The following is a 20,619-nucleotide window of genomic DNA, read 5'->3' as shown; positions in this document are numbered from 1 at the left end:
ACTTGGAAAAATGAAAACCTGTCAAATGCCTTAAAACCTTTAGGACACTTGCCTTTTCTTCTACAACCACAGTTGGTCAGTTGGTCTCCTGGAGGGAAGGTGGCTGGAACCTCTAAGTATCCCCTAGACTATTGTAGCTATACTTAGCGTCACTCTTCCTCCCCATTCCCCACATCCCACACCCCTCAGGCAGAAGTGACAAAACAGAGACTTCTGAACACATTTATTTGATATGTCAAGTGGAGAGAGGAGTGATTTAGGGTTACTCCCCACTTCTACCTGTGGGGGTGTTCATAAGCTCAAACAGACAGAAGAGCAGCTTAGAGCCCATGACCCACCCCCCTGGGAAAGTGAGACAACCTGTTGTATTGGTTGCAGGGGAGCAGGGTGGGGATAAAAAGCAGGAAGTTGAGAAGTAAAGCTGAGAACAGGAAGGGCAACAGCAGAACTGAGGCTGGGGATTGCTGTAGGAAATCCCAAGGAAAGTGAAGAAGATATCTTGAAAAGTGGTTAGGGCTGGAAGCAGGGTGTGAATAAGGAGCCAGGCCTGGAGAGAGAACCAAGACCTGCAAAACCTGCAGAATAGCTGGGATGTTCACAAAGAGGATAGACTGTGCAAAATCATGAGCCGGCTTTGTTGCAGGGCATACGTGGAAAGCAAGGTTTGCTTCTGTAGGAGGGCAAAGAGACTGGAAACTACCCATAAATAGGGGCTCCCTACTGCTTCTGAACAAATACAAGAGAGTCGGGAACCCATTTGGGGCCCTAGCACAAGTGGTCCTGTGTATGCCATGCCTGTGAGTACACAAGTAATTCCCATATGCGTATGAAGTGACCAGGGCATGAATGCATGTGTCTTTATGCCCAGTAAATAGAGTATTTACCCTTCCCTGCGAATAAAAATACTGTGCTTGTGGACACATGTTTACCCATGTGTGCGTGCACCGTGCCCATGAGCACATGCAAGAGACCCCTATGCCCGTGGTGTGTATGTGAGCCAGTTCTCCCGCCTGTCCCATCAAGGTCCTGATCCCTCACCCTCCTTGGCTCTTCTCGCTCCTCTCAGCGCCCAGGCTCCCCTGGCCCGCCTAGACTCTGGAAGCCCCCTAGCAGGCGGATCTGCTCAGTCTGCATGGAGTGGCGCCTCACCAACTTGCGCTTGGTCCTGGGAGAGCCTGGCGCCCCCGCCTGGGGAGGAGCGGGCAGCGAAGGCGCCCGACCTCCAGGTTGGGGGCGAATGTCGGGGATGGGAGGATGGGGGCTGACGTTGAGCGGGGGCAGGAAACCAGGCCGCGTTTGCGCAATGTGGTCCAAGAGCAACGTCCCGGAGCCCCTCCGCTCCAGCAGCCCTGGACTCCGCCTCCGCCCGCTCAGCGGAGATACAGCCCCAGGCAGACTCTCCTGGGACTGGCGCGGGGAGGGAGCCGAGCCTGCTGGAGGCAGGGTCAGCGGGGAGGCGCTGAATCGGCGGCGCTCCAGCGACAGGCGGCTGCACTCTGGCGAGTCAGGGCAAAGATTTCCGGGGGTATCAAGCTCCACCGGCTCCATGCGGCTCAGTTTCTGCCTCAGCCCTGAAGGGGGACCAGACTCCTGAGCTTCTGGCGCAGTGTTGCGGCGAGAGAGGGGACCCCCGCCCGTCACTTTCTCCGCCCAAGGGGGCGGGTCCTCCGGGCCTTCCGTGCTGTGACGTCTGGAAAGACGCGGTCTGCTGGTCAGGGTCAGGCCGTTGAATTCCGCGGTCAGGCGCTCGACCCCCGGCCTCCCTTCCGAGGGCGGGACCGGTTGAGGAGGGGCCACTAGGCCCCAGGGCTCGGAGTTTAGCCTTTTGAGTGGTTTTGGAGGGTGACGGGGTGGTTTGGGGAGCGGCTCAGAAGGGGACGAGTCATCGGGGGACTTAGGCAGAGGGAATTCAAATACGTCCCGCTTCTCCTCTTCTTCCTGGGTGCGAGGGGATAACAACCCACGTCCTCCTCCTCCTGCAGACTGCAGTTGGATTTCCGAAGGCGACGTGCAGACCCCTGGGCTAGAAAGAGCGGGAGCGTGGTCCTCCACCCCCGGGGAAGGTGGGGAATTGAGATACTGCCGGGTCTTCTTGGTACCCGAGGGCGAGGTGTCGGTGGTGATGATGATGACCTCCGTGCCCTTGGCCTTACAGGCTTCCAGCAGCGTGGCAAGGGTCTCGCGGTCCCCGCGGTCCAGGGCGTGGACAAGCGCCGAGGCGCCCGCGTGATCTCGGACTGAAGGGTCTGCGCCGTGGGCAAGGAGCAGCGAGGCCACGGCGGCACCCCCACCCCCGGCGCAAGCGTGCATGAGCGCTGTGCGCCCTAGGCGGTCTGCGATGTTGGGGTCGGCGCCTTGTTCCAGGAGGTAGCGTACCATGCGCGCCTTGTTCTGGGGGTCGTCGTAGCGGGCCCGACAGGCCGCCATTAGCGCAGTCTCCCCCTGGGCATCACCCTCATTCACGTAGGCGCCCCCCTCCAGAAGCAAACGGGCCAAGCGTAGCTTACCCTGACCCACTGCCCGAAGAAGAGCGTGGCCCTCGGTGTGCAGCATAACTGCAGCTGGGGCGAGAGTACCGATGGAGCGGATGGCACCTGCCGAGAATGGCTAAGGGCGTGGGGGATGGGGGGTGGCTGGCAGAGGCCCGAGGGCTCAGTGGCGAAGCCAATCCCTGCGGGAAAGAGAGAGATCTTATTGAAGGATTCAGGCAGGGAAACTGAGGCACCGATGGAAGGACCTGGCGTGGGGCGGGGGAGATCTCCACGGCACCGCACATAGTCCTTCCTCTAACTCACGCCTTTGAGCCGCCTCTTCCCCCTAGCGCATGCCTGAGGAGGTGGGAAGGGTGCACCCGCATTGAAGGACGAGCGCGCGTGCAAATGCGTACGTGCACGCGCAAGGATATCCGCACCCCCACCCTCACCCCAGGGCTTATCAGACCTTTCCAGCATCCCCCTTTTCTTATCCGCACTTGGAATCCCCTTTTTAGGATGCTGAACGCCACCCACCCACACACATGCACCCATACATTCACACACATATTTCCATTCCTAACCTCTTTTAGGTTGCCACAGCCCCATAAATTGGATGGGGGGAGGGAAGCAGCTTGCGTTTGGGACCTAAAACGGGTGGGGGGAGAATTGGGGGTTTCTTTTGCCCCTGCTATGTTCCCCATCACTCCTTGCTCTTTCCCTTCCCAGGCTATGCGCCCAAATAGTTACCTGAAGGTCTGCAGAATCTCTGCCGGGCCAGGGCTGAGGCCAGGGCTACGGGGAGGCTGGGATGGCGGAGCCAGGTTCTCGGGGGCCCACATGGCGTGGGGGGGGCATCCGGATTCCCTTGGTGTCAGTATCTGCGCCCGGGCACTGGATTTTGGATCCTCCTCCCGGTGCGCCCCGGGCACAGCGCCGGCTCGGGAGGAAAGAAGCTGGGGGGGGGGGGGGGGGCGGAGCTCTGCCTTGCTATTTATAGCCTAGTCTCTGCGGGTGGGGGCGTCGGGTACCAAACCGTTCCCCCACCCCTGCACACATAAACCCTCAAAACCTATGGGTTCCAATCCTGACTTCCTTTGCTTAGCTGACCTCCTCTCGGCCCCAACAAACCTAAGTGTTCCTTAGGAGACTCCTCCGACACCCAGACTGGGACCATCTCAATTCTTCGCTGAGCTTCAGCAGATCCCTATTTTCCGTGCTTGGTGTGTTTATGCGCGCCTGTGCGCCAGACCTGACCTGCCACACACGGCGGCACATGGCACACTGTGCAGAGGGGTGGAGACAGGCAATTGGGTTCCACAGCCGGAGTCCATACTGTACAGAGAGAGGCAAAAGATCCGCCTGCCTTCTTGTACTTTAAATGTCAGGGAGAACGGGAGTCACACACAAAGGCACATCCTCACTCCACCTCCCCCCAAAACGGAACACATAGCATAAACTTGGACCTTAGCTCCCTTGTACAGACCTCTTAGGTAAGTATAAGGAGGGTGGTTATGTGGGGTCATTTTTAGATAAAGCAAGAGGCCTTCCCACATGCCTCCTCCCCATATTCTTGGGGGAGGGAGGGAGATAGAAAAGGGGCAGAGAGAATAGGGAACTTTGTAACAAACATATCCTCTCTCATTGCATCTTTTCACTCTCAGTCTTGCTTAGACTCCTTATTTTTGCATTTTGCTTCAAGGTCTCTGTCCGAATTGCTCCTTAAGTCTTCTCTCTCCCTGTCTGCCGCAATCAGTTTCTCTCACTGTCTATCTCTGACTCGCCTTGCCACCTGCCCTGTCTCCATAGTTACCATAGCTTCCATCTGCATATTTTAGGAATGAGTTTGTGTCCAGCTGGAAGGCATCAGGGGAAGAGGGATGAGGAAAAATCCTCAGGATTTGGAAAACTCACCTGAGATAATTCAGAGGTTGGAGGCCACACACAAGATACTAAAAATAATGTTCCTGAAGAAGGAGAGAAAGAGAACTATTTGCAGGGATTGTTTTGTTGTTGTTTTCACCAGCTACCATTTATTGGACACCAACAATGTGCCAGGTCCTTTACATACATTATCTTCAACCTCAAAACACCACTATAAAGGAATAATCTTCTTGTTATAGATGAAGAAACTGAGACTTAGTATAGTTAAGCAAGTTCTCCAAAGCCTCACAGCTGTGTTTCTGTCCTATTCCAAAGACTGGACACTTGCCACTACACCTACAGCTTTCCAAGTCCAGAGGCTTCGCTCCCAGGGTCATTTTCCCTAACATCTGGGATAGTCTTCTTGACTAACTCCTAGATTTTACCTTCACTCTGAACTTTTCCCCTGAGTTTCTGTTTTTTGTGAAAAGAGGACTCCTCCCACTGTGCTCCCCACCCCTCTTGCCAAGGGCCAGGAGGAGCTGGAAGGGAGTGGAAAATGCAGGAAACACTGGGCTCCTTCCCTGCCTCCCCAACTCTGGTTCTCTGATGCCTAATTCTTCCTTCTCCAAATCCTCTCCCCATCTTCTCAGAGAAATGGCAGCAACCCAGATAAAATTTTTTTTAGAAGAGAAATATTCCTGGTGGTGCTGGAGGGAAGCAGTGTAGCTTTGAGGGAAGGTTGGAATAATGGAGGAGAGGTCAAGCTGTGAAGCCTGAATCACAAAAAGACTGATCAATAAGAACAGGTTTCATAAGGGTTCATTTCTCTGTGGGATCTCCGTCAACAGAGTCCTTCGGTGAGATCTGATTGTCAGGTTCCCTCTGTGAGCTCTCGCTAACCAGGAGCTCCTCCAGCCGAGATGAGGTCCGAAATAACTGACCCCCGGTTGATTCTGCAGCCCCATCTCTCTCCGCGCCAGGCTCCCCAAGCCTGGATTCCGGCTGACTCTCTCCCTCCCTCCTTCTTCTCGCTTCAAGTGGGCGGACCTCCCTCCTCAGCTTCTCCAAGATTGGCCGGGAGAACTCACCAATGGGAAGCTCTGGGAGGCGGACCTAGAACGCCACCGGCTTGAGGAAGACCAGCAAATTTCAAGTTGGCTGCGGCTTGGGCTTCGCGTGGGGGAGGGGCAGCAGGTAAGGCTCCGACCCGGTGGCTCTGACTTGGTTCGGTTCCACACTTCCCAAACTAGTTCACCAAGGCCAAGCTGTGAGACAGAGAGAGCTCTCCTGAAGCCTGTTGGATCAGCCCCCTTCTGGTTCTAGGGAACCTTTCTCCTCTGGGCTCCCGTTGCTGCATTGATTGTATACCAGAGAACCGTAAGTTTTCTGTCGGGCATAGGGGACAGATTAAAGCAGAAGGTGAGAAAGATTCACTGTTGTACCTCTGATTCTTTGCTGTGGCATCAACTTCCCCCGAATCTTAACATTATTCCCCTAAGAGCCTGACAAACTCCTGTTATCTATCAAGACTCAGCTGAAATTACCTCCTACCTGTAGCTTTCCTGGACCACCTTTTTTAGCAGAATTCATTATTCCCCAGTCAGATGATAGCTTTTTATGCATACCCTTATTAGAGCACTTAGACTTAGTGCGCACTCTCTCTTTAGTATTTCTATTCTTCTTAGAATGTAAAGTTTTGTAGGGCAGGTTTTAGTACTGAATACATAGTGCCCAACAAAGGTGAATTGAATGGAACTGATTGGGGAGGCAGGATTTAAACTCCTAGTGGAATTAGGGAACTACAATAATAAACAAAATAAAATACAATACAGTGTATAATTAAGATCCTTAAATTAGTGGTTCATAATATGATTGCTCCCGCAGTCCAGAGAAGGAAGAAAGCTAGGAGGACCAGAATAGGAAGGGGAGGCTTTGTGAATCACAAGGTCTCAAGTTTGGAAGAGCCCTTAGAAATCATGTATTCATTCATTCAAGAAGTATTTGTTGAGAATCTACTATATGCCAGACACAATGCCAGACAATGGGGATCATGATGAATCCTCTACTCTAGGCATGCCACCTTCCTTTGTTAAGCCATATTTAGTAAACTGTTATCCAGCTTCTATTTAAACATCTTTAGGGAGAGAAATCCATGTCACTTTGCAGGTCATTCCATTTTTGGATATTTCTTCTTCGATTAATATCCAGCAAATATTCTAAACAAATACCTAGCCCAATGAAATGCATTCCACACTTCCATTATAAAAGAGGGAGCACTGTCCTAGTGGCAGCATTCTTAAAAATAAAGAAAACCATCTCTTTTGTTTTCTGATTATAGAAGTAATATGCATTTGTTCTAGAAAATTTGGAACAACATAAAGGCATAAATAAAAATGCCTATTATTTCATGACCATGATGTAGTGATAAACATTATGTTAATATATATCCTTTCAATTTCTTTTCTGCATGTATACATATATATACATATGTGTGTGTATGTCTGTATATAGATATTACATAAATAGGGCCATACAATAAATACAATTTTATATCATGTTTCCCCCTACTTTACATTATATTGTGGACACTTTTCTGCCTTCAAATATTATTTAAAGTCATTTTTATGGCTACATAATAGTCTAAAAATGGATATTTGAATTTTTTTAACCATTCATTTTCTGTTGAACCATTTAGGTTATTTCAGAATTTTTGCTACCACGGATAGCTCTTTGATAAACATCCTTGTACTTATATCTCTGGCTATATATCTGATGATTTCTTTAGGATAGATTTTTAAAGTAGGATTACTGAATTAAGCATATGAACATTTAAAAGGCTGTTGATTCAAGTGGTCAGATTGTTCCCCTGAAAGATTGTGTTTATAGTCTTTCCAGTGAGGTATGAGAGTGTCCAACTCAAAAAAATTCATCACAGCCTGATTATTATTTAAATCTTTGTCAATTTGATAGATAAAGAGTGGTTTTATTGGCCGTTTTTTTTGGTCAATTGCCTATTCATGTCCTTTGCACATTTATTCTATTGGGATGATTTTTTTTCACTTGGATTTCCATGAGTTCTAAGATAATAAGGGCTTAACTTGTTGCCTTATTTATTAAAAATATAAGAAACTCTAAACATTAGAGGTCTCCAGGCCTCAGTCCCTGGATCTCTTCTTTTCTCTGTTCATATCCACTCCTTTAGGGATTGCACAGCGTCACATGGCTTGACATATTTGTGTATTGATAACTCAACTCCAGTGTAAGCTCCATTGAAACTCCATGGGTGCAGCAGTTTTTTGTCCACAATGAGTTTTGCTCACTGCTGTATTCCTAGCACTGAGAACAGTGCCTGGCACATGGTAAGCACTCAGTAAATATTTGATCAATGAATTAAGATAGTTTTATTATTATTCCCATTTTACAGATGAGGAAACAGAGATATTAAATAAATTGCTGAAGGTTGTGTAGCTAGGAAATGTCAGAACTGAGATTCAAATACATGTTCTTAACTACTACATGTACTGCCTTCTTTAAATTTGATGTAATTGTTTTTCTGTATGTTTTGTTGAAACCTATTCTTAGTAACTTCTACCACAATACGTAATTGTGTATAACTGGGAATGAGTGTAATGTATACGAGGTGGTGTTTGGGGAGAAGGAGAATGCAGGGTGAACCCTAGGGAGGGTTGATGTTAAGGAGAAGCAGTTTGGAACCAGATTATGGGAGACCTTAAATATCTTCAAGAATTTAGACTCAATCACAATGTTAAATAGAAGAGACATTGTAGATTCATCAGCTGAGTCGGGTAGGAGACAGATAGTTTACAGTTTCCCAACCACCAGTTTATTGTCTGAATTAAATAAAATGTTGTCTTCTTTTTACCACACGTCCTTGAGGGTCACTTGGTTAGTATCAGAAATGGAGTTAGATTTGGTCATGGCCTTTTCTTGACTCCTCACTTCTTTGCAATCAAAACAGCCTCCCATCTCCTGCTAGAACTGTATCTGTCAAGTGGAAAGATACTTAAGCCATCTGGTTAGATTAGAGTGTCCTTTCCCTTGAAAGGGTTTGAAGACATTGTGACAAATTCTTTTTTTTTTTTTTTAAGATTGGCACCTGAGCTAATATCTGTTGCCATTTTTTCTTTTTTTTCTTCTTCTTCTCCCCAAAACCCCTCAGTGCATAGCTGTATATTCTAGTTGTGGGTCCTGGTTGTGCTATATGGGAAGCCACCTCAGCATGGCTTGATGAGTGGTGCCATGTCTGTGCCCAGGATCTGAACCAATGATACCCTGGGCTGCCAAAATGGAGCATGCAAACTTAACCACTCAACCACGGGGCCGGCCCCTGGTGACAAATTCTTGATCCTTCTTTGGTATCCATGAGACATCCTCTCTCCTCTAATATCTTCTTTTAATCAGATCATAATTTAATCTATTAACCAACAGCCATTTTTCCTTACATTTTTCATAGCAGTTGGACTTGAAACTTTCCAAATTCCTCAGACACACATTTTTCCACCCTGTCCTTCCTGCTACAGATTATTAATCTCATCTACTATTCTGTTACTGTATTTAAAAATTTTTTTAATTAATATTTTTCTCTTGTTACAAAACCAGTACCTATTCAGTGTAGAAAAAAACCTTAAAATTCACATAACCAAGAACAAAAACACATCACCCCAAATTAACCAATGTTAATTTTTGGTTAATTTGAAGAACAGCTTTTTGGGGCAGGCCCCGTGGCCGAGTGGTTAAGTTCGAGTGCTCTGCTTCGCTGGCCCAGGGTTTCTCTGGTTCGGATCCTGGACACGGATGTGGCACCGCTCATCAGGGCATGCTGAGGTGGCATCCCACATGCCACAACTAGAAGGACCCACAACTAAAAATACGCAACTTACCAGGGAGGCTTTGGGGAGAAAAATGAAGAGTAAAATGTTAAAAAAATAAATCAATAAAAAAGAACAACTTTTTATTGATATGTGTGTGTGTGTTTGACAAAACAGATTACCTTATACATATTTTTGAATCTTTTGTTTCACCAACTAATCTTTTGTGGAATGCACTTCATTGAGCCATATATCTCTTGTTTAAAGTATTTGTTGAATAGTGATTGAAAAACAAATATTCAAAAATGGAATAGCAAAGTGAGATGGGGAGTTCTCTTACTAAAGATGTTTAAATAAAAGCTGGATAACAATTTACTAAATATGGTTTATGAGAGGCTGGATGCATTTCTAGAGTAGAGGATTCATCATGATCCCCATTGTCTGGCATTGTGTCTGGCATATAGTAGATTCTCAACAAATACTTCTTGAATGAATGAATACATGATTTCTAAGGGCTCTTCCAAACTTGAGACCTTGTGATTCACAAAGCCTCCCCTTCCTATTCTGGTCCTCCTAGCTTTCTTCCTTCTCTGGACTATGGGAGCAATTATATTATGAACCATTAATTTAAGAGATCTTAATTGTGTTGTCTGTATTGTCTCTTTTTGTTCCCTAAACTAACATGTTGTTAGTATGTACCTTTAATATGATGTGATGAAAATGGCACTTTACCTCTGTGTTCCTCCTCCCCAAAACCCATAACCCCAGTCTAATCAAGAGAAAAGCATCAGACAAATTCCAACAGAGGAGCATCATGAAAAACAAGGAACTATGAATTTTGAATTGCTACTCAAGTTTCTTTTTTTATTATTATTAATAGATTTTATTTTTAAAAATAAGTTTTAGATTTATAGAAAGACTGAGCAGATAGTACTAAAAGTTTCCATATGCCCTGGCACACAGTTTCCCCTATTATTAACATCATATATTAGTATGGTACATTCGTTATAATTAATGAACCAATATTGATATACTATAATTACTTAAGGTCCATATTTGAATCAGATTTCCATAGTTTTACCTAATGTTCTTTTTCTGTCTCAAGATGCCATCCAGGACACTTCCTTACATTTAGTTGTTGTGGCCCTATTATGTATGTACAGACATACATATACACACATAAGTACATGTATATTTACACACAAATGAAATTGAAAGGATACATATTAAAATGTTAATAATGATTATTACTACATCATGGTCATGAAATAATAAGTATTTTTCTTTATACTTTATGTGTTTCCAAGTTTTCTAGAATAAATGTATATTACTTCTATAATCAGAAAACAAAAGGGATGGTTTTCTTTATTTTTAAGAATGCTGCCACTAGGACAGCTCTCCTTCTTTTACAATGGCAGTGTGTACCTTCCTTGTTTTTGATGACCTTGACAGTTTTGAAAAGTACTGGTCGGGTATATTATAGGATGCTCCTCTGTTGGAATTTGTCTGATGTTTTTCTCCTAATTAGACTAGGGTTATGGCTTTGGAGGAGGAGGATCACAGAGGTAAAGTGCTATTTTCATCACATCAACTTAAGTGTGCATACTAATAACATGATTTAATATTTTTGATGTTGACCTTGGTTACCTGACTGAAGTAGTATTTGTCCAGTTTCTCCACTGTAACGTTACTCTCCCCCTTTCCAAAATTGTATGGGACAAAATTTCCTATATACAACCCATGCTTAAGGAGTGAGGAGCTACATTTCCCCTCATTAGAGTAGAATCTACATAATTCATTTGGAATTCTACAGAAGAGATTTGTCTTTTCTCCCCCATGTGTTAATTTATTCAGTTGTTTGTTTATGTCGGTATAGACTCATGGATATTTATTTTATACTTTGAGTTATAATCCAATACTACTTTATTTATTTTATTTCTCATTGGGAGCTCTTTCACTTGACTCTTATGCCCCTTTGACATAGCCCCATCAATGTGTGTGTGTTGTTTTTTGGGAGTATTTCCTTACTTTCTGGCACTACAGCATGCTTCAAGCTCATCTTAGATATTTCCTTCCCCAGTCCTAGAATCAGCTGTTTCTCCAAGAAGCCCTGGTTCCTTTTATTGGGAAATGGTGTTAGAAACTAAGATCTGGGTGCTATGTGTGCTCCTTGCTACTGGCTTATAATTTCTTTGAAATTTCATTTTCATTTGGTGACTTTGTCCCCCATTCTATCTGATTGGCTCCCCAAGATGACAAGTGGCAGTGTTCAGTTCAGTAGCAGGAGGAACTTTTGATTCATCACAGTTGAGTGAAATGGGCTGCCTTGGGGTAGAATGAACACCCTCTCTTTAGGAAAATGCGACCAGACACTAAATGACTAACAACTTACAGAGTGGAGCACTGCACTGGGAGCGCATTTGGACTAGGTGACCCTATGGGTCCTTCTAATTCTAAGATTCTTTGCTTCCAAGTGGTGTTTGAAATGATCAATTTGATTGTAATGGCTCTTCCTGCACTCTCCCAATTGACAATGAGACTGACGACTCATTCCTGTGCCCCCACAGTGCCTGGCACACTACGTTTTTCATGGTAGATGCTTAATAAATGTTTTGCTGAAATGCATAGTGTTGGATTGAATTGGGGCCTTGTTGGGTTTGGAAAGGGAGAAAAGAATTCAAAGGTCATATGTACATATGCAGATGGTAATAAACTTCCACTTATCTTAGGGTTGTAGGGAAATTTTATCCAAAAGTCTAATCACTTTCCCTTTTGTGCTACACTTACACTATACTGCAATTATCTGTCCTGTTGGGACCATGTCTCATCCATATTTATATTTCCAGAAACACCCTGCCTGGCACTATGCTTTCTCAGTCAAAATTTGTTGAATTACGCTGGCTTTTCCCATCCCAAGGAGAAAAGATTGTCTTATACCTCCCTGGCTTCCTGTCCATTCTACTGTACTTCTTTTTCTCTTTTTGTCTTTATCAGGTTTTTCTCATTGGATCTCTGAATACCCAGGCCCCCTCCACCATGGCCAGCCGGGGTGGGGGCCGGGGTCGTGGCCGGGGGCAATTGACCTTCAACATGGAAGCTGTGGGCATTGGAAAAGGAGATGCTTTGCCCCCACCCACCCTGCAGCCTTCTCCACTCTTCCCTGTGAGTGTCTGCCCTCCCTTCTTAAGACTCCCATGTGCCCCTCGCTGACTGTATATGATCCTGGATTCCTTGTGGGCTATCATAAAACCATCCTCATCTTGCTCCTCCCTGTCTCTATACTCCCAACTCACATGGGATGTTTTCCACTACCCTTACTTCTCAGACTCCCAGCTCCACAGCTTTCAAAATGCTGTGTTTCTCTCCTCGTTCTCCTTTGGCCCTCTGCTCAGTGGGAGCATTGGATTGAATTGGGGGGAGAGGAGAGGCCCTCCCAGATTTGTACTCCAGCGTTTTCTTTCTGAACTGACCACTGCCTCTGCCTTCTTAGCCCTTGGAGTTCCGCCCAGTGCCTCTGCCCTCAGGAGAGGAAGGGGAATATGTCCTGGCACTGAAGCAGGAGCTACGAGGGGCCATGAGGCAGCTCCCCTACTTCATCCGGCCAGCTGTCCCCAAGAGAGGTCAGTTGGAATACTAGCATCATGTTCTGAGCACCTTCTGTGAGTAGTGCTCTGTACTCAGCACCACTGGGGGCCAGAGAGGCCAGAAGAGGCACAGGAAACTCACTTTCTAACTGGGGAGATCATAATAATTACCCCTTCATTTGAAATGTATTACGGTATCCATGGTTTGTTTTGAGTCTCACAATAGTTTTGGGACAGTAGGAAGTTAAGTATTAAGATAACCATTTCACAGGTGTAAATGAGGGGATGTATTAAAATTTTTAAGAACCTGGATACTATATGCATCAACCAATCAAAAGGGGGGCTGGTGCTGAGTCTCTGAGAATCTCTGTTAATTAAAATATTACCCCTTTAGTTAGTGGATCATGGCAAGGTCAGGGAGACCAGGAGGGACTGGAGAAGGAGGTGCACTTGGGAGGCTTGGAATAGTGGATATTTACCAACTGCTGTGGAAGTACCGTATTTCAGTATATTGACATCAGGTGCTTTCCTACTGAAGCCCTAGAAGCTAAAGCTCAGAGAGATGAAAGACTTGCCTAGGTTAGCCCCGTTAACCAGGGGTATAGGGAAGACTGAAACTTGCTTTCTTGCTCTCTAGTATACTTTCCACTATACCACACTACCTCTTATTGTAGCCATGCCTTTGGGTTAAGAGAAATAACAAAAACGTTGTAATCTTGGGTGGCAAAGGGACAGGTTAGAAGAGTGTTGGAGGTTGTCACTGAAGCTGACCCCCTGGGCTCTGAGTTTGGGGTGAGAGAACAGACAATTCCTGAGTATTGAAAGGGCTGGGACCTCAGGATAAACCCTCTTCTGGGGCTCTGAAAGGATAGTACTTTGACCCTTGACCTCTGACCCCTCAGATGTGGAGCGTTACTCAGACAAATACCAGATGTCAGGGCCGTTGGACAATGCCATCGACTGGAACCCTGGTAGGTGATGGGCCCTTTTCATTGACTGCCCTTCTTTCAAATGCTTGAGATGCCTCAAGCCCCAAGCCACCACCTCATCCACCCTCCTCTGTCTCCCTCTCCACCCTATTAAGTATTTACAAACTGGAGCCTTAGATGTGCTCCAAAACACTTTCAGACTCTACCTGAAAACCTATTAAATAGCCCCTACTCCCCTGGAGGGATCCAAGCCACAGTTTTATTCCAAGCACCTTTAACCCAGCCGCTTCTTTCCTCACCCTTGACCTGACCCTCATCTCTTCTTTAAAATGAGTCATCATTCATAGGAGACCCCAGGCAGAGTCTTACTGACTTTTATGTTCCCACTATTCCCAGATTGGCGACGTCTACCCCGAGAGCTAAAGATCCGAGTGCGGAAGCTACAGAAGGAGCGTGAGTGTATCTGGAAAAAAAAGGGAGAAGAGAGATTTTTTTCATCAGCTCCAGGACCAAGGCAGCTGGAGAGCCAAGGCAGCTGGTGGTCTTGCCTGCCCTCCCACTTCCTACACAATCCACCAGTATTGTTGCTGGATGCCATAGTGGCCACATGAGGGCAGCAGAGTGACACGGTCTCTGCAGGAGGGTGGGGCAGAAAACTAAAAAGAAAGTTTACTCTCTGATAGGTTACCTTTGATCCCCTCACCAGGGACCACCATTCTACTCCCCAAAAGGCCCCCTAAGACCACAGAAGATAAGGAGGAAACAATACAGAAACTAGAGGTAAGGAGGAAATGTGAATGGAGACCACCTGGGCCCCAGATCCATTCCCTCCCCTTTGGCCCATGTGTGCCTCAATTTTTCCCTTCTGGAAGCTAAGTCTGAGTTTCTCTTCCTATTCATCTTCACATAGACCCTGGAGAAGAAAGAGGAAGAAGTGACTTCAGAGGAAGATGAGGAGAAAGAAGAAGAAGAAGAGAAGGAAGAGGAAGAAGAAGAGGAGTATGATGAAGAAGAACATGAAGAGGTGAAGGGGACCTCTTTCCACACTCAACCTCCGTCTCTTCCCCTCATAAGTTCTGGGGATCTCAACTCTGTCCACCAGGGATGTTCTCTTCAGAGGGTTGGAGGGCCAAAGGAGATAGTGCCCTCAAAGGATAGTGCCATCCCCTTTATCTGTCCCTAGGCTCTTCTCAAGAGCGAACTACAGCTGAAAGGGACTTTCCAGGCCTGAAACAGTGTGATTAGGAGGGAACGGTTCTGGTATACAGAGTGGAAGGAGAATGCTGAAAGAATGCCTGACCTTTATTTCTTTTTTTTCTATTTCAGGAAACTGATTACATCATGTCATATTTTGACAATGGAGAGGATTTTGGGGGTGATAGTGATGACAATATGGATGAGGCTATATATTGAAGAAGGACCCTAAACAATACCTTGGACCTCCATATCTTTCTTGATTTAGGATACAGAGAGTAACTGTCCCTGTTGTTTGGTTTTGTGGACAAACAAATCATTTGCTCAGAGTCCAGATAACCTGTTTGGTCTCTGGAGGTAGAAATGGAGAATGATGACTCTTTTCTACCCTTCCCCTCCCCTCTACTCTTGTATCACCTCTGATATCTTGGGGAAAGGGCAAAGGACCAATGTCTTAATTGTGTGAAAGAGAGAAAGGAAGGTCAAAAGAAGAACTGGTTGTTAGAGCTGAGACAATGCACACATGCCCCTACCCATTTTTTATAGTTGTTTGTGGAGATAACTGGGGGTGGGAGCAGTTAGAAGGAGCAAGGGCAGTTTTATATTTTTAAATAAAATATTTGTATTTGTCTCTCTGTCCAGGGTGAGGCATGGTGGGAGATGGCTGGAGAAATGAAAGGGATGTCTAGCTGAGCCATTCTTCTCTCCTTACCTGTCAGAGTCCAGTGTGACACACTGGGGGTTACAGCCTTCCTGTCCTTTGTCCCTTCCCTCCCACCCCCATGGAAGGACATATACTCCCAATTTCGCACTGCCAAGGAACATTCAGGAACTCATCTGCATGGCTGCAGCTGCGCAAAGTGAGTAATAGAGAACAGCCCAGGCCCTGAAGACCAGCTGGCTTCTGAGCCTCTGGTCCTCAGGCTACAGAGACGATTGTTCACGTGTTCATAGGGACACAGGCCCTCTCTTTCCCACACTTGACCTTGATCTTGTTCTTGTTTATAAGGAATGATTACAGCTATTTTTATGGGGAGAATCAAGAAAGCCAGGTGTGGGGAGGGAGTAGGGAGGAGGTGCTAATTCTTCTTCAGCACACTCACCCTCTTCCAGGCCCTGGAGACCCCAGTCTAAGAGGTATCTCCGTGCAGAGGGAGCCCCCTAAATATCCTGTTCTCCGCTTCCAGATGTGGCTATTGGCTGAGTTGCAGTTTCTCTTTTGGTTCTTTCATGGAATTTAGTTAGCCTTTCTCACTCCCTTCTCGGGGAGGTGGGTAGGCGGTGTTGCTTTACAGGAAGTAAGGAGGGTGGGGAGGAAGGGAGTGACTTTGGGACACTCAGCTCTTAGAGATACTTCCTCACCCACACAGCTCTCCCTTGGGTGAGGTCACTTCCCTCGGCTCTGATTGGCTTCTGAGGAAGCCCTAGATGAGCTGATTGGTTCCAGCCACTTGACATGCAACAGTCACGGGCGAGCTGCGTGTCCAGAATAGGGACTGAATAAGGAGGCAGGCACAGATAGCTGGGATGCTGTCATAGCGACAACACTAAACATTTGAAAGCCATAAAGATGGGATGCAGGAGAACCTTCAAGAAATTCCCCACCATATTCAGGCAGGCAGACTGAATTCGTTACGGCATCCAGTGATAGAAACGGGCAATCTAATATTAGATATTTCTGACCCCATTGTAAAGAATGAATAAGGGCTGTTACTTCATTGAAGGAAAGCACCTTAAAAGCTGGTTTGGGTATGGTAGTAGGTGTTAAGGTAGAAGCAGCCAAGAGAACAGAGAAGAATGCAGGAATAGAAACAGAATATTCCAGAGTGATTGAGCAATTTGTGATGATTACTGTGTTTCCTTTTCTAGCTCTCTGAGGTGTTGTATGAGTGGTTGTAGTTGGGCGGGGGGGGGGGGGGGCGACCAGGAGACCTGTCACTGGGGTTTCCCATAGTCACACTTTAGCCTTTGATTGTGACTAGGGAGAAATCAGCAAGAAACAAAAGTAAAAGACACTGAAAAATCTTTTGTTTTTCTCCCCTACATATACACACATATCACTCCTAACCAGGTCTGCTATATCTGTGTCTGTCTTGGGGGCACAGCTAACCTAAATCTCACCTGTACTAGTCTGGGAACTTAAAAGAGTGGAAACAAAGAAGATTCTAGACAGGAGACAGTAGAGGAGGACTGGAACATGTCCCTGCCCCCACCTCTATAGACACACATGCTTGTCCCATAAAATGGGGAAAAGAAGGACAAAGGTTAGAGTAACCACTTGGGATCAGTTGTACTGCCTCAGAGACAAAGTGTCAGAAAGATCAGACCATTCTTGGACTCTTTCCTGTCTGGCCTCCTGCCCCTCCTGGCAGGTGACCTTGCTGAACAAAGCCAGAGACACGGGACCCAGTGGCTTCCTCAGATTCCGGAGGAGTTCCAGGCGTGAGCTAGACTGTTTCCATTTACCTCTCTCCCACTTTCAGTAGGCTCTATCAGGCAGACTGAGGCTGAAAGCCTAAGGCCCAATAAACAGAGTCAAGGCTCCTATTCCTCTGGAGGACCACCTGAGAGGTTAGAAGTTGAGGCCCTGCTTGCAACATTTAGAAAGGACCCATGAGATTCTTGCTCTGTCGTGTACTATATGCCTGCTAGGGCCTGCTTATATTGAGCAGATTGCTCCCATGCCCACAGCCTGGGCTCCCCTTCCTGGGGGAGGTTCTCTGGCAAGAATCCTGTCTTTCCCTACCCTATGTTCCATCCCTAGCCTCCTGGTCCCCTCCCATCTTGAGCACGAAGCTTGAGAGTGGGGTCTGCAAATTTAAGTGTAGGGACTCAAGTGATTTGAGGGAGGGCTGAATGCAAGATCTGGATGCAACATGCAGTTTGGAAGACTGGGAGTAGAGACCAAAGAAAATTGGAGGGTCAAGTGTTGGGTGGATAGGGCACCCATGATTTGGTGAGGAAAAGACAATTATTTTCCCCCATTCATTTTTATTACTGTTTGAACTTTTAAAGGAAGGAAGGGTGGTTTGTAGGCGTAGGCTCGTTAAGAATGTAGCAAAGAGGAAGGGCTAACATCTCAACCGGGCAAAGCACTAGTTTATGGTCCTAGTTTCACCACTACATAGCTTTGTGCCCTTGGGAAAGTCAAGTCTCCAAGCCTCTATTTCCTCATGTACAAAACAGAATTTGGATTAGATGTCCACTAGGAATCCTTCAAGCTGATGTTGATCCACCTGCAAGAGTCCAAATGGTTCTGAGAAGAAAGATCGTGACATGGCCAGCTTTTGCTGAACTCATTCCATCCGCTGGATTTCCCCATCTTATTTTCAACTTGGGTAGCTAAAGATAAACTCAGGCATCTAGCCAGTCCTCTCCAAGAACCTGCTTCTGCACAATAGCAGGAAGATCATCAATTCCATCAACTAGCAAGAAAGGAGACAACCCCTGCAGCAAGAGTTCAAGGTTACAATCTGCAAGCCAAGACTCACATCAAGCTGGCCACCAAGAAATTTCTGACTGAGGAAGGGGCCAGTGGGGCAGGTCCTCTCCATCTGTCCTCATACATCATGTCTGGCCAGAGGACAGAGAAAAGAAATGAGCTAGACAGGAATAGCCCAGTGAGCTAATCTGTCCAGACTAGTGGTGACACCTTCTCCATTGAGCTTTCCCCTGCTGAGGCTCACTTTTGCCCCAAGGTCATTTGGGACCAGAAAGCTGGAGATAAGAAGTTCTAGTTTTCTACTATCCCCTCAGAAAGGCCTTTTCCTTATCCCCGAAAGGACTTAATTTGCCATTTTGTATCCTGAAGGGAAGACAAGTTCTCCCTGCAACCCTAATGGGATTCAGTGGGGAGACAGTGATCCAACCTTAACTGCAGGACCTGAGAGGCTAAGTGCGATCACCTTGGGAAGCCAAGACTTTGGGGGAAGGAAACCAAGGATTCCTCAGACCAGTCCTGACCAATGTAGGGAGAGGCTATATCCCCAGGACCTCTGAGTCTGGGACTATTCTCCATTCTCAAACCTCCCCTCCTCCCAGGATGCTCAGCTGTGGGCTGGGCTTCCCTAGATTTGGACCCCTGCCTCTCCCTAAATCTTCCCCATCCTGTGATTCCATTTCTCTTGGTATACAATAGAAAAGGGGGGAAATATCCAAATCCTGTCACTAACATTCTTTGTTAGATTCAGGGCAGCATTTATAGTACTAGAATAGGAGATTAGTAAAACCTGTCTTTGCCTTACCAGAAGGAGTGGAACAAATTCACCTAAGTCGGTAACACGGATCTAGGGTATTTCCTGTCTTGGAGAGAATAAGTGAAATCCCATTTGGACAGGGAAAGAAGGCCTGGTACTCATCCTCTTTATGCTCTGCCATGGCCAGAGATGTAGCCATTCTGGAGAGGAAATCCCCTCATCTAAGGAGGTCAAGATAATTCCTTTATCTCATTTTTCTCAGGCAGAGGTGGTAAGAAGTGGATAAAAGATGGGCTCAGTGGGAGAAAGGGCAAATGCTGACTAGCCCTTTTCTCAGCCCTCTGCTTCCTGTCCCCAGGCCTCTCTCCTGGCCCCTGGACAATCTTTCCTGTCTGACCATACTTGGCTGCTCTTGGCCCCTCACCTCTCCCTTACTTGGCCTGGCTCCTGTTTTGAGACTTGTTTTCCACCCTGAGCTATCACTCTAACACCTGTCCAGAGATATCAGGGATGTTTGCAAACTTCTCAGGAGCTGGACTAGGCCAGGTCAGGAGGGATGGCTTAGGGCTAGAGAGAAAGCTTGTCACTCAGACTCATTCTTATTGTCCTTCAGATTCTTTTCCTCTTTTTGACTCTCTCTCCGTGTCTCTCTTTGCTTCATGTCTTTAGCATTGTGCTGCTTAAATTGAGTTATTCATGGGTGATATAGTGAGGAATATTTGGAGCCACAGAATACACATGGCACATCTTCCAAAGTGTCAGTTTTACTTTTAAGATTTGGTGGAGGGGGGGGCTGGCCCTGTGGCCGAGTGGTTAAGTTTGCATGCTCCGCTGCGGCGGCCCAGGGCTCGGATCCTGGGCGCGGACATAGCACTGCTCCTCAGGTCACACTGAGGCAGCGTCCCACATGCCACAACTGGAAGGACCTACAACTAAGATACACAACTATGTACGGCGTTGTGGGGGGGTTTGGGGAGATAAAGCAGAAAAAAAAAAAAGTTGGCAAGAGTTGTTAGCTCAGGTGCCAATCTTTAAGAAAAAGAAAAAGATTTGGTGGAGGAAGATAAATTGTTTTTATACTAAAACTGCATAAATATACTATGCAGTATAAATCAAAATTTGTACTCTTTAAACATAAAATAGATACTTCAAAGACATTTCTGGCTTATAACAGGCTTCTTTGGACTGCTCTAGAAGCCCTAGGGAAAATGGTTCACTCTCCCTAATCTTAGGGGTCCTTCAGAGGAAATATTTGAGAATCTCTACTTAGAGCAGAGGTGACAACCTAAGACAAACCTAAACACGAGACAGGAGTCAGGCAGCTATAAAGGAGTGAAACAGTTGAGTGTAATGCAATAGGGAGTGGCGAGAACTGGCAAATAAAGAGCCTACTTGGCCCCTTCAGCTCCAGCAGGTTGATGCCATGAAGGAATGTGGGCTCAGTGTTACCAAATATGATTGCTTTTTACTAATTGCCAGACCAGTAGATTTTAGTGAAATCTTTTTTTAAATGTTTACAGCCAATTCAAATTTTTAGGAAGAAACTGCAC

The 20,619-nt window shown here is 46.3% G+C and overlaps 2 protein-coding genes across 2 annotated transcripts; one reads left to right on the top strand and one right to left on the bottom strand.

Moving 5' to 3' along the window:
• Positions 1–208: 208 nt before the first annotated feature.
• ANKRD34A (ankyrin repeat domain 34A) lies at positions 209–2,553 on the bottom strand. The gene has a single exon (XM_008528242.2). It carries the CDS (start codon positions 2,551–2,553, stop codon positions 1,063–1,065), a length of 1,491 nt encoding a protein of 496 aa, XP_008526464.1. The 3' UTR covers positions 209–1,062.
• On the top strand, positions 2,229–15,504 carry POLR3GL (RNA polymerase III subunit GL). The gene is made up of 9 exons (XM_008528241.2): positions 2,229–2,367; positions 5,376–5,531; positions 12,161–12,328; positions 12,657–12,786; positions 13,653–13,721; positions 14,076–14,132; positions 14,386–14,459; positions 14,590–14,703; positions 15,006–15,504. Exons 3-9 carry the CDS (start codon positions 12,203–12,205, stop codon positions 15,090–15,092), a joined length of 657 nt encoding a protein of 218 aa, XP_008526463.1. The 5' UTR covers positions 2,229–2,367; positions 5,376–5,531; positions 12,161–12,202; the 3' UTR covers positions 15,093–15,504.
• Positions 15,505–20,619: the final 5,115 nt, after the last annotated feature.

This window comes from Equus przewalskii, unplaced genomic scaffold, assembly GCF_037783145.1.
Source record: "Equus przewalskii isolate Varuska unplaced genomic scaffold, EquPr2 ChrUn-12, whole genome shotgun sequence".
Classification (NCBI taxonomy): Eukaryota; Metazoa; Chordata; class Mammalia; order Perissodactyla; family Equidae; genus Equus; species Equus przewalskii.
The sequence above is the reverse complement of the archived record's forward strand: the minus strand, read 5'-3'. Positions and strand labels throughout refer to the sequence as shown.

What these genes read in the sequence shown, in the direction of transcription:
- ANKRD34A (XM_008528242.2), bottom strand. Translation starts at nt 2,553, where the DNA reads ATGCTGCACACCGAGGGCCACGCTCTTCTTCGGGCAGTGGGTCAGGGT.
- POLR3GL (XM_008528241.2), top strand. Translation starts at nt 12,203, where the DNA reads ATGGCCAGCCGGGGTGGGGGCCGGGGTCGTGGCCGGGGGCAATTGACC. An exon ending in TGCCATCGACTGGAACCCTG is followed by an intron (nt 13,722 to 14,075) that starts GTAGGTGATGGG and finishes CACTATTCCCAG; the next exon opens with ATTGGCGACGTCTACCCCGA. An exon ending in ATGAAGAAGAACATGAAGAG is followed by an intron (nt 14,704 to 15,005) that starts GTGAAGGGGACC and finishes TTTCTATTTCAG; the next exon opens with GAAACTGATTACATCATGTC.